We start from the raw sequence: 13401 nt of genomic DNA on the forward strand, positions 1-13401 counted from the left end.
AACTAGTTCTCAAAGAGAAATTTAATCAAACACATGGTGGGCACAAATCTGCAGAAAGCTTTGACATACAAAGGCATTTTATTCATGAACCAAAGTGGCCTTTAAATAGGCTTAACACAATAACTGAAAACAATAAAATAGCAGAATTAATTGGCACTAAATAAAAAATGCTCCCACTACTAACAAACAACCAGAATTTTAGGAAGAAAAAAAACGTGCCTAAGACAAAGTCAGAAAATAAAACAACTGTCACTTTGAATCAATCTCTAATACTCCCCCTTGATTCAAAGTTGCAAACTCCAAGCTGATTTCTGAAGTAGACATGCTTGTCCCGTGGAAGTGATTTTGTGAAGATATCAGCAACTTGTTCATTTGTGCTACAATACTGTAATTTGATTTCTCCATCTGCCACAAGATGTCTAATAAAATGAACACGAATGTCCACATGCTTTGTTCTTCCATGGTACACTGGATTTTTTGTCATGGCAATTGCTGCTTGATTGTCACAAAAAATTTCAGTTGCTCCAGATTGTTCTTGACAGAGATCAGCAAGAATTCTCCTTAGCCATACTCCTTGACATGCTGACGATGTTGCCGCTGCGTATTCAGCTTCTGATGAAGACAAGGCTGTCGTGCTCTGTTTCTTTGAACTCCAAGAAATTGCACCAGACCCAAGATTAAAAATATATCCTGAAGTGCTCCTTCTATCTTCCAAGCATCCAGCCCAATCGCTGTCAGTGAACCCACTTAACTTGAAAAATGATACTTTTTCATACCACAGCCCATAATCAATGGTTCCAGCTACATAACGCAGAATTCTTTTTGCTGCTCCAAGATGATGCTTTGAAGGATTATGCATGAACCTGGAAATTACACCAACTGAAAATGCCATGTCTGGCCGTGAGTGTGTTAAGTAAATCAAGCCACCAACCAAGCTTCTAAAGTGACTTGCATTGGCTTGTTCAGTCCCATCATCAACCTGTAACTTATCATTTAAGTTCATAGGAGTGGCTGCAACTTTGCAGTTTAACATGCTGAATCTTTTAAGTAAATCAGTTGCATATTTCCTTTGTGACACAAAAATACCATCTTCAACTTGCTTAACCTCTAACCCAAGAAAATAATGCAACACACCCAAATCTGACATCTCAAACTTCTTTTTCATGCAGACTTTGAATTCATCAATAAGAGAAGGACAAGAGCCCATGTAAATCATATCATCAACATAAAGGCAAATAATTAGAAGATCATTTTTACCTTGCCTTTTTGTATAGAGAGTGGGCTCATTCTTACTTCTCTCAAAGCCATTCTGATGGAAATAAGAGTCGATTTTGATGTACCACGCCCGTGGAGCCTGCTTCAATCCGTAAAGTGCCTTTCACTGTAGACTTGGTCTTCTTTTCCATGAACAACAAAACCTTGGTGAGAAACATACACCTCTTCTTCTAACTCCCCATTTAGGAACGCTGATTTAACATCAAATTGGTAGATGGGCCAATTTAATTGAGCACCAAGGCTATTACAATTCTCACCGTTTCAAACCGTAACCGGAGAGAAGGTGTCGTCATAATCTACACCTTGTTGTTATGAATAGCCTTTCACTACGAGTCGTGCCTTGTATTTTTGAATGCTGCCATCTGCATGAAACTTTGTTCTAAAGACCCATTTAACTCCAATGGCTTTCTTATCTTGAGGAAGATCTACCAATTCCCATGTTTCATTCTTCTGGATTGCTTCAAGCTCATCTAACATTGCATTGCGCCATTCTTCTTTTTCTGCTGCTTCTTCAAATGTTGTTGGATCAGCTACAAACAAGGCTTGTGTGCCTTCATAAATTTCAGCCAATGATCTGAATTTTCTTGGAGGAGTTTCACCTTCAGATGCACTACTGTTGCTGGAACTTGAAGAAGTAGTGCTTGGTGAGGTTGATGAGAATGGACTAGGAGTGTTTGGAGGGGTTGCTTGCTGTCTAATGGTTGGTGATCCTTCATTTTCTGCTGGAATCTTGAACTGAATGTCATCTGATTTCTCCTGCCAACACCAGCTTGCCTCTTCATCAAACACAACATTCCTGCTAACAATCACCTTGCCACTCACAGGATTGTAAAGCCTATATGCTTTGGATTGAGTACAATAACCAACAAAAACACATTTCATAGATTTTTCATCAAGTTTGCTGCGATTATGTGAATCTACCAATGAATAGGCAATACAACCAAATATTTTTAAGTGGCTTACCCAAGGCCTTCTTCCACTCCATGCTTCATACGGTGTTTGGTTTTGGACAGCCTTTGTTGGTGACAAATTCAACAAATATACAGCAACTGCAACACCTTCAGCCCAAAAATGATCAGGCATTCCCTTAGCCTTTAACAAACTTCTTGCCATTTCAACAACAGTGCGATTTTTGCGCTCAGCCACTCTGTTTGGCTCCGGTGTATATGGTGCTGTTAGTTCTCTGTGCAGGCCTTGTTCATCACAAAATTGATTGAATTCTTGAGACACGAACTGTCCTCCTCTATCGGTGCGAAGGACCTTTATGCTTTTTCCACTTTGCTTCTCAACAAGTGCCTTGAACTTCTTGAAAGTGTCAAAAGTTTCTGATTTGAATTGCAAGAAGTAAACCCAGCTCATGCGACTATAGTCATCTGTGAACAACAGAAAATAACGACTCCCACCCAACGATTGTGTTTTCATGGGGCCGCATAAATCAGCATGTACAAGCTCAAGACATTCAGATGCTTTTCTAGACTTTCCTATAGGAAATGGTTTTTTACATTGTTTCCCATATACACACCCTTCACACAAATCTAATGACTCAATTCTAGGTAACCCAAAAACCATTTCCTTTTGACTCAATAATTTCAGACCCTTTACATTCAAATGCCCATACCGTAAATGCCATAATCTAGACTCTCTATTTTCATTGACAATAAGAGCATGTTTTTCAACACTTGAAATTTCAAGTGGAAAAAGCTTGTTTGGTGCCATGTGAACATCTACAATAATCTATTCTGATTTTTTATCTCTAATCACACATGAGCCATCATCAAACATAATTGAATATCCACTAGACACAAGTTGTTCGACACTTAACAAATTTTGTGATAGACAAGGAATAAAATAAACATTGTAAAGGAGCTTCACATTACTGTGGCCTTTGCTTATTGCCACCGTGCCTTTGCCTTCAACTTGCACTTGTTTGTCATCACCAAGTCTCACTTTCAGTTTGTATGACTCGTCAAGCTCCTTAAACAAAGATTTTATTCCAGTTATATGATTGGAACACCCGCTGTCCAGAAACCAAATGTCACTTAAGGCTTTGTTGTCATCTTGAGAGGCCATAAATAGCTTGAGCTCTTCCTCATCTTCTGTAAAATTTGCTTGCTTTTCTTTCCTCCAGCATTCTGCCTTCACATGCCCATACTGCTTGCAATTATAGCACTGGATATTGCTCTTGTAATTTTTCTGCCTCTCTGTTGTTGGCCCTTGCTCATCTTGTCTACCAATTTTGCCTCTACCTCTACCACCTTTGCCGCGATATCCTCCTCTACCACGTCCTCTGGTTAATGCTTTCCTTGAGTCATCTTGTTGTTTAAATGACTCCCCCATCACTTGAAAAGCCTTTTCATCATTCTTTTCATTTGCCTGTTCAACCTTGCCTCATGGGATTGTAAAGATCCCATTAGTTCATCAAACGAGTAAGTAGCCAAGTCTTTCGACTCCTCAATAGCTGCCACTACATGATCAAACTTTGGAGTTAAACTGCGCAACACTTTTGCAACAACAGTCACATCAGTAACTACTTCTCCATAAGACCTCATTTGATTAACTATTACAGATACTCTAGACAGAAAATCCTGCACTGATTCTCCGCTTTTCATTTGCAAGGTTTCAAAATCACGGCGAAGTGATTGGAGTTTTACTGTGATTACCTTTGAGGAACCTTGGAACGCCGTCTGCAAGGTCATCCATGCTTCTTTGGCTGTATTTGCTGCCGCTATTTTTGAAAAAATTGACTCATCCACTGCTTGCTGGATGAAGAACAGTGCTTTGGAGTCCCTTTTCTTGTTTTCTTTAAGTCTAGCCTCTTCATCTCGTTCAGGATACCCGTTCTCAACCAAGTCCCACAAATCTTGAGACTTGAACAATGTCTTCATTTTGATGCTCCAGAATTCATAGCATTCACCTTTGAAGATTGGAATTGATGGTTGAGAAATATTCATTGCATTGCCGTTAGATGCCATGAGTCGTACGCCCGGTTACAATCGAACGAGGCTCTGATACCACTTCTGTTGTGAAAGGAACGTAAGATGGCTCACTAGAACTCACAAATGCTGCAAAATAAAGTAATCACAGCAAGCAATAAAGTGAGGACAGCAAAGAGATAACTAGTTCTCAAAGAGAAATTTAATCAAACATATGGTGGGCACAAATCTGCAGAAAGCTTTGACATACAAAGGCATTTTATTCATGAACCAAAGTGGCCTTTAAATAGGCTTAACACAATAACTGAAAACAATAAAATAGCAGAATTAATTGGCACTAAATAAAAAATGCTCCCACTACTAACAAACAACCAGAATTTTAGGAAGAAAAAAAATGTGCCTAAGACAAAGTCAGAAAATAAAACAATTGTCACTTTGAATCAATCTCTAATAGTGACAAAGATACTTAAAGCAGAATTGTGGGTTCAAATGCTGCTATGACCACCCTTAATCTAATCTGCCACTTATGACTGTTGAGCTAAATGATTGTTAGTCTTTTCCTGCCGGCCTTGTCATCTGTCTGTACCATTCCCACCAAACTAGTCAATTATACCACAGAAGTCTTCTGTATCTTCCTCTCATATTCAACATACCCTGGAAACTTCAACTCAAAGGAGATGATAAAGTGACTGTAAATGACATGACTAGGATAAAGAAGCTAGTTCGTGTAGCTGATTTCTGTGACAGTGGCGATCAGACATGAAAGAAGACTCGAAACTTTAGAAATGGGAAAGAGTAGCAGTGAGTTTCTGTGCCGGCAAAGAGATTTTGATTTAGCCGCGCGTTGTACAGATGTCCGACACTAACCGTAACTATAAAAATTTTAAATAAATTTCACATAATAAAATTTTTATAACAAAATTACATCTATTTTTGTTCCTTCGCAGAACTCATTTTCTTGGCTCTCATCTTTATATCACTGTTCCTTTTACCTCATAAAACCTAATTTTTTTCAAGCTCATTTTTATATTATTTTATCATTTTAAATTATTTAATTTACATAGGTAATAATACATAAAATATGAACATATTATGTATCTTAATAAAAAAAAATAAATATAAAATTATCATGTTAAGTAAAATAAATATAATTATAAATTTATTATTTATTTTATAAGATTAGGATATCAAAAATATTTTAGAAAATAAATGTAAATGAATTTTTAATTTTACATTATGCCATGGAGATGTCACATTAGGCCACAATAAGGTGCAATTGGAATTTAATTAGTAATTTTTTAGTATAGAGAACTATAAAAAATTTGAAAAGTATAAAGTTTTTTTTATAATTTTCTCACTTTATTTTAATTTATATAAAATTTTAAATTATTTTTAAAATTAAGAATTAATTAATAATTAGATTTGGATTAATTTAATTGGCATGAAAATGTTTCAATATAAAAATTTAATAAAATAGTACAAAAAAAAAGAAAACAGAAAGAAAAATACTTAAAATGACATGAAAGGAAATAATTTTGAAAAAATTTATAATCTTTGAATATTGGTACAAAATTAGTATTAAACATAATTAATGGCAAAAAATGATTTATATAACTAATTTTATCTAATTATGAAAAGCTAATTATTATTGTAGTTCTATATATTTTAATTAATTATATATAATTTTTATAGTAAATATTTTAAAAAAATTATTTTTTAGTCTTTAACCTATGTTAGGAATAACAATACATAAAGTACTAGTGAAAATTATTCTTTTTGAATCCGGTAAGTATTTTAAAGACCCAAATTTAATTATATTACTTGAATGACATTCGAACCATTTTAATTTATATATTTTAATTAATACTCTACATAAAATATAATAATTAGTAATTTATATTTTAAAATCTAATAATTTTAGAAAAAATTATATAAGGCCCTATACTTTTAATTTTTTTAAGCTATACTAATTAAATTTCTAATTAAACCTCATACTTTTTAACTTTTAATAATTATATCTTATCATTAGTATAATGTCAAAGATGATGTGATAATTGACATAACATATCTGTTAATAGAATAATAATTTTAATTTTATTAATGATAGGATAAAATTGATAAAAGTTAAAGAGTCTAAGTAATAATTTTTATAGTATAAAATAAAATTGTAAAAATTTGAAAATCATATGTTTTTTTTAACAATTTTCTCCTCTAAATCATTTTGACTGCTTGATTATATATATATATATATATATATATGGTCTTAGTTATTTAGAATTCAGCTATTATTACTTTTTAATTTATTTAAAATGTCAAATAATTTAAAATTATCATTTTATCATATATATTTTTTTTTAAAAAAATTGATACATATTATAAAAATTTGATACATATTAAAGTCTATAAAATTTCTTAATTTTCTATTTATCAAAAAAAATATTTTTCATTAATTTATTTCCTACATACTTTGAAATGTTAGAAAATATAAAAAATATTTTTCACAAAATGAACAGAGTTTAACTCTAATACACTAACAATCTATTTACATTCTTTCCCTAACAATCTATTTACATTCTTTCCCAAAAGTCCAAGACAACACTTAGGGGTGGAACTAGAAATTAATCTTTAAAGAGCCAAAAATAAATATTAAAAAGAAATTAAATGAAATCTCCATAAAAATATGTGGACTAAAATAAAAATACATAATATTAAAAGATTAAAAATTGAATAATATAAAAATATAAAAGAAATTTACATAGAAGTGCAAAGACCACAATAAAAATAAAAATATTAGGGGGTAAATAATAATTTTCTAAAAAATACAGTAAATTTTTTGCAAGTAAAATTTTAAATTAAAAAATTTTACAGAGTAAACAGTAATTTTTGAAAAAAATCATTAAATTTTATAGGTAAAATTATAATTTTAAAAACATTTGGACTAAACTTTTGGACTTCCTTAGTAGATGTCATGGAAGAATGTCAATGCTGGAAGAATTTTCCTCTTATTAAGAATTCAATTTAACTGATTTTTTAGTTAATTTTTAAGTTTAAAATAAAAGAGTTAATTTTTTTTAATTAAGCAAAATTTTCATTAAAAAAAAAGTGAAAGAATTTTTAAAATTTTTTTTATAAATAATTTATTCCAAATGAACTCTTTTAAATTAATTAATCAAAAATAGTATACAACTAAGTTGAAATAATAAGAAGTTGAAAGATTATAAAATATTCTAGTGTATATAAAAATAGTATTCCATCTTTTACAAACTAGCGAATTCTCCTTACTTACAATAGAGAGGATGGATCTCACATACCTATAAGAGGTGATGAGAGCACTTAATAATCCCTCCAAAAAGTTTATTCCTAAATTTCCCTTTCTCCAAATTCAAGCAACTTTAACATCCCAGACTTGCTGAATTACTTCACTAGATTGTATAAGAAATTTAAGACTTGCAAAAGAAAAATGAAAAACGTCAGCGTGCGCCCCGATTTCTTCTTCTTGTAGCTGCTTTCATTTTCTCACTTGACAATCTATAAGCAGTTCCATCCACAAATGCAAAGTACACTCCACCCCAAGACCTTTTCATCGCAAAAACTAAATAAGGAAGCAATAAACCTGCTGCAAATCCCACCCCAATGCTCATGTAAAACCATTTATCGATGAAGCCATTGCCATTGTCAGCCTGATCTGCTTTCCCTCCACCATCTGGATAATTGTCACCTCCATTGTTTGAATCATTCGAACACTTCACCGTCAGAGGATCTCCACATAGACCAGGGTTCCCAGCAAAAGAGGATGCATTAAAAGTTGACATCTGATTTGTAGAAGGTATTATGCCTGACAAGTTATTGTTTGACACATTCAAATTCCCCAGAAATGTCAATGAAGATATGCTTTGGGGAATAGGACCTGAAAGCCTATTGCCTGAGAGATCAAGAGATAACAACTGACGCAATTCTGAAATGCTCTTAGGAATCGGGCCACTGATGTGGTTTCTTGATAGATTCAAAACTTCCAAACCAACTAATTTTTTTATTGCTTCAGGAAGTTCTCCACTGAAATTGTTTCCAGACATATCTATACTGGTTAGCAGGGAAAGAGTCCTAGTGTACCTTAATTCAAGGCCATTTATGGTCACATATATGTTCTCTTGGTAATTGTGATGTTCAGAAAGAGTTCCATAAAGCAAATAATGGTTAACGTTCTGCTGTTGAGTCATGGCTTTAAGATTGCTCAAGTTAGCAGGAATGGAACCATTTAATTGGTTTTCCGCCAGATCCAAAATTTGCAGGGAGCTCAAATTTGAAAGTGCCAAGGGAAGTTCTCCAGAAAATTTATTTGACCTGAGACTAAGTATCCTGAGACGCGGAAAATCTTCTCCAATCCATCGTGGTAAATTTCCTGTCAACATGTTGTTTCCCAAGTCTAAAGTTTCCAACTTTGACAAATTTTGAAGAGATGATGGAATTTTTCCTGAGAGTTGGTTGTTGCTCAAGTGAAGTGTTTGAAGCCCAGTTATCTGACCTATAGAGTTTGGAATCCCACCAGACAAATTGTTTTTGAAGGTCTAGAACAGTGAGAGAAGAACAATTTCCTATGCTTGAAGGAATGCTTCCTGCCAAGTTATTTTTTGAGAGATCAAGGACATCGAGCGATATCTCTCCGATTGAGACTGGGATTGCACCGGTCAACTCGTTACCAGAAAGTGAAAGAAATGACAACATTGACATGACTTGACCAATATTTTCTGGTATACTACCGGAAAACTGGTTATTAGAAAGATCTAGTAAGAAGACATTTGGAAGAGGAATGGGTCCTTTGAATTGGTTGGAGCTCAAATCAACATTTGCATAGGAAGTTACATTGAATGGATTTGGTATATGACCCTCTAAACTATTGAAAGAAACATTCAAAAAGGCTATAATGCTAGTCATGTCCCAGAACCATTTTGGGATAGAACCGGAAATACCAGCCCCGGAGAAATCTAAAACTTGGACCTGTTTTTGAGATCTAAGCCAAGAAGGGAAGGAAGGACCCAGATGGCATGAACCCATCTGCAAGAAAATGACTTGGAAAGGAGGGACCCAGTTGGAGCTGACATTTAGAATGAAAGAATTTTCTGATAGATCAATTTTCTCCAGTTTCCCCAGCCTACGAAAATGTGCTTCTGAAATAACACCTGTCAATTTATTGAGAGAAACATCAAGGGAAGACAACTCAGAGAGCAGTCCAATGCTAGCAGGCAGAGAACCATTTAGCTTATTTGACGCAAGCGTGAGGGTAGTCAAATACTGTAACTTTCCAATAGAAGAAGGAATGGAACCTTGAAGCAAGTTACCGTTCAACCGGAGTTCGACAAGATTCCTGAGCTGGCCAATTGAATCCGGTAAACTTCCGGTCAGGTTGTTTAAATACAAGTCAATGTACTGCAAATTAGAAAGCTTGCCAATGGAGCTTGGAATCCCACCCTCAATATAATTGAAGTGTAAATCAAAATGAATAAGAGATGTCATATTTCCAAGAAGAGTAGGAAGTCTACCATGCAACCCATTGATAGATAAATCAAGAATTTGTATCTTTTTCCAGCTTCTTGCAAATAGTTGGAAGCAACTTGCTGAGAGTTTCAAATTATAATTAAGCTTCAATGACTGCAAATTTGGTAATTCACCAAAACCAAGTGGAATCCTTCCAGTCAACATGCTATTTCCGATGTCAACAGATACAAGGCTGCTAATGTTCGCAAGCCAAGTTGGCAACTTAGCCTTGAAGAGGCTGCCCTGAAGGTTTAGGACTTTAAGCGAAGTAAAATTAAGAGAAGGAAGAGAATAGGAGAAACCAGATAAACCACAAAATTCTAAGTGCAACTCAGATAAAAGTGGAAGCTTGTTTAATGGCTCAATCCATTCTCCTCCTAACTTTGAAAGGTGTACAGAATTCATTGCCAAATATTTTAGTGAAAGAAGACCGCTCACCCATTCAAGATTATCAACAGTTAAACCCCAATAAGAGACATCAAGGAACTGCAAGCTAGAGAGGTTTCCAAGATTTGGAGGAATTGCACCACTAAACCCAGCATATGACAGGTTTAGATATTGCAAGTTCTCCAAAGAGGACAAGAAATGAGGAATTTTACCAGTGAAATTGTTCCCACTTAAATCCAGATGTTTCAAGGACTTAAGTTTTGCAAGTGAAGGTCTAATCTTCCCACCTAATGGCTGACGACCTGATGAATTTGGGAGATCAAGTGCGAGAACAGCACCAGTTGTATTGTGACAAGCTATTCCTGACCATTGACAGCAATTGGTTCCATGCCATGAGGAAAGCCGATTCCAGCTATCATTAAGACCCATTTTGAGGTCAAGAAGAGCCTCTCTCTCAGCTGCATTGCAGTGCACCAATTGAGCAACCCCACCACAAATTAATTCTCCAGATAACAGACAGATGATCCAAAGAAATTGAAAGGTCTCCATAGATCAAACACTCAATGCCCTGTTCAGAAGCAAAGAATTTAGTCTAATTTTCAAGAAAGTTTTCTGAGAAAACTGCATGCATAGGTGAGTTTCAGTCCCACGATATTTATTGAGAAAACTGGAACCAATTGTAACAATTTTTAATTCTGTATAGCTGACTGCAAACAGTTTAGTCTACCAGCTTTTACCAGCCATTGAATAAAAAATAAGTGGCGTATTATCAGGTTTTTTTTTATGCCGTATTATCAGGTTTTTTTTTTCTATGCCGTAATTTCAGGTTTTAACCCCCACCAATTAGAAACACTTTTTGGAAAATTATTATATCCAGATAACACTAAAAAATAGTGCTTATTTAAAAACAAAACGGTCAATTTTTTCTTAGTTTTAAGAATGTGGCACCTTATATTTAGATAGGGAGTGCATATATACTGGATGCATTCAATAATTTTTTATACATTTTTTTCCATGTTATTAAATTTCAAACTCAAATTCATCACAATCCTCAATTATATATTATCCGAATCCATCCTATTAGGGTTTAGTCGGATCATATACAACGTAATCTGTTGTCATCCCTACTTTTATGCCTAATTAATTAATGAAAGTGTTTTTGTTAAGACATACTAATTTATATATTTTATACACATTTTCATAATCAATGTGTAATCTTAAGAGATATTAAAACAGCAATAATAACAATTTTTCACTTATTTAATCTAGGAAATTAAGTAACTATTTTACATGATTTAATTAATTTTAGAAAAAATTGTTTTATATTTAAAATATAAAATAATATTCATTATATTCTTATTTTATTTAATATTAATCCATAAGCAAGTGAAGTTTCCATATTCATCAATTATTATTATTATTGTTATTATTATTATTATTATTATTATTATTAAAAAAAGGACTTCGCCGCCTATTTCACGATTTGCCCATTATGCACGATCTTTTGTTTATTAATTAAATGAGAAAAAAAATAGTTAAGTTGATGACCAGCTGCTCATAGGACTAGAGAGAAATTTCTTAGATATTTCAGGGGTATAAAATATTTTAAATGATTCCTGTAGAGTTTACTGGTGCCTATCAACAAGAATAGTTAGTACGATTTGAAACCTCAATTTAATGATAATATTAGATGAATCTCATATGAGAAAAAGGAAAAGAATATTATTGATTGAGAAGAACGAAAAAAATACTGGAGTCTCTTCAGCCTATACATATATATATACAACCAGCTAAAGAATGAACTAAGAAACTGTCTCTAACTAATCCGGCTAACTAATCAAATACACATAGAGCAGCTAACTAACTGACTAACTGGCTTTTGAAGTTTTAGCGCCTAATTGCTTTTCTGGTCTAAGCGCCTAATTCTATTTTCTAGTCTAATAGCCCCCTGCAAGCTGGGGAGTATATGTTCTTCATGCCCAGCTTGACAGTAAGCTTTTGAAAAGAAGCTACAGGAAGCGACTTTGTGCAAATATCTGCTAGCTAAGTTATGGAAGAAAAAGGAAGCAATTTGATGAGACTAGAATGAACCTTCTCACTTACCAGATAGCAATATATCTCAATATGCTTAGAACGTTCATGGAAGGTGGGATTAGCGAACTGGAGAGTTGATTTATTATCACGAAAAGAAGTCTCGGGTTTGAGTGAGGAACATGGAAATCTTTGAGCAAGTAACACAACCATCAGAACTCACAAGTTGTTGAAGCTAGTGCTCGATACTCTTCTTCTAAAGAGGATCGAGATACTGTTGATTGCTTCTTAGCTCTCCAACATATAAATGACCCTCCAAGAAAAATACAATAACCAGTTATAGATTTGTGAGAATCCACACATCCTGCCCAATCCGAATCAGAAAAAGCTTTCAATTGCAAATTTGATAATGCTAGGAAGAAAATTGTTGCTCCTGGTGACCCTTTAATGTACCTTAGAACTCTATGTGCTACTTGCAAGTCTTTGAGGTAGGTTTGTCCATAAACTAACTTACTTGTTGTGTGGCAAAAGAAAGATCCGGCCTTGTAGAAGTGAGATACAAAAGCCTGCCAACAAGTCTTCCATACTGTTGAATGTCAATGAGAGGATCACCTTTTGATTGATTAAGTTTCAACTTGCTGTCCATTGGTGTAAGAGCCGGTTTGGAATCTAAGAAGTCTGCGTCAGGGAGTATATCAAGGGCATACTTTCTCTCACTTAAAATGATACCTGATGTCCCAAAATATGTCCAAGAGGGGGGTGAATTGGACTTTAAAAACAATTTTCGGTTCTTGCTCAAAACCTTTGAAAATTGCAGCTAGGTTCAACTAAATTAACTAATGTAAAAAATGAACAATATAGCTCTATTGACAAGTTGACTCAAGTTTGAGCTGTATGCAATCGATATCGATATAACAGACTATATTAACATTCAAGAAATATATCGATGAATCAATACGCTTTTATCACAAAGAACTAGAGCAAGATACGGATATCCTATCCGACAAAGACAACAGATAACCAACAGAATATATCAGATATCAGCAGATTTTGCAGTAAACTATTTTTCTCAGATAGCAGCAAGATCAACAGCATATGATATCAATTTTCATATCAGCAAAAGCATATCATTCATAAAGCTAAATTGCAAAAATGTAAAGAGCAAGGGTTTAGAAAATGAACACTGGAATTTTTATAGTGGTTCAGCTTTAACTAGCCTACATCCACTCTCTCAAAGATCACA

At 33.9% G+C, this 13401-nt stretch overlaps 1 protein-coding gene and 1 pseudogene across 1 annotated transcript; both read right to left on the reverse strand.

Moving 5' to 3' along the window:
• Nucleotides 1–7504: 7504 nt before the first annotated feature.
• LOC131172897 (receptor-like protein EIX2) lies at nt 7505–10676 on the reverse strand (annotated as a pseudogene).
• Nucleotides 10677–12370: 1694 nt separating this feature from the next.
• LOC110673505 (uncharacterized mitochondrial protein AtMg00810-like) lies at nt 12371–12804 on the reverse strand. The gene is made up of 2 exons (XM_021836647.2): nt 12669–12804; nt 12371–12522 (listed from the first exon to the last, which is right to left on the reverse strand). The coding sequence occupies exons 1-2, from the start codon at nt 12802–12804 to the stop codon at nt 12371–12373; spliced, it is 288 nt and encodes a 95-aa protein (XP_021692339.2).
• Between the last annotated feature and the right edge of the window lie 597 nt (nt 12805–13401).

Source organism: Hevea brasiliensis, chromosome 14, assembly GCF_030052815.1.
Source record: "Hevea brasiliensis isolate MT/VB/25A 57/8 chromosome 14, ASM3005281v1, whole genome shotgun sequence".
Taxonomy (NCBI): Eukaryota; Viridiplantae; Streptophyta; class Magnoliopsida; order Malpighiales; family Euphorbiaceae; genus Hevea; species Hevea brasiliensis.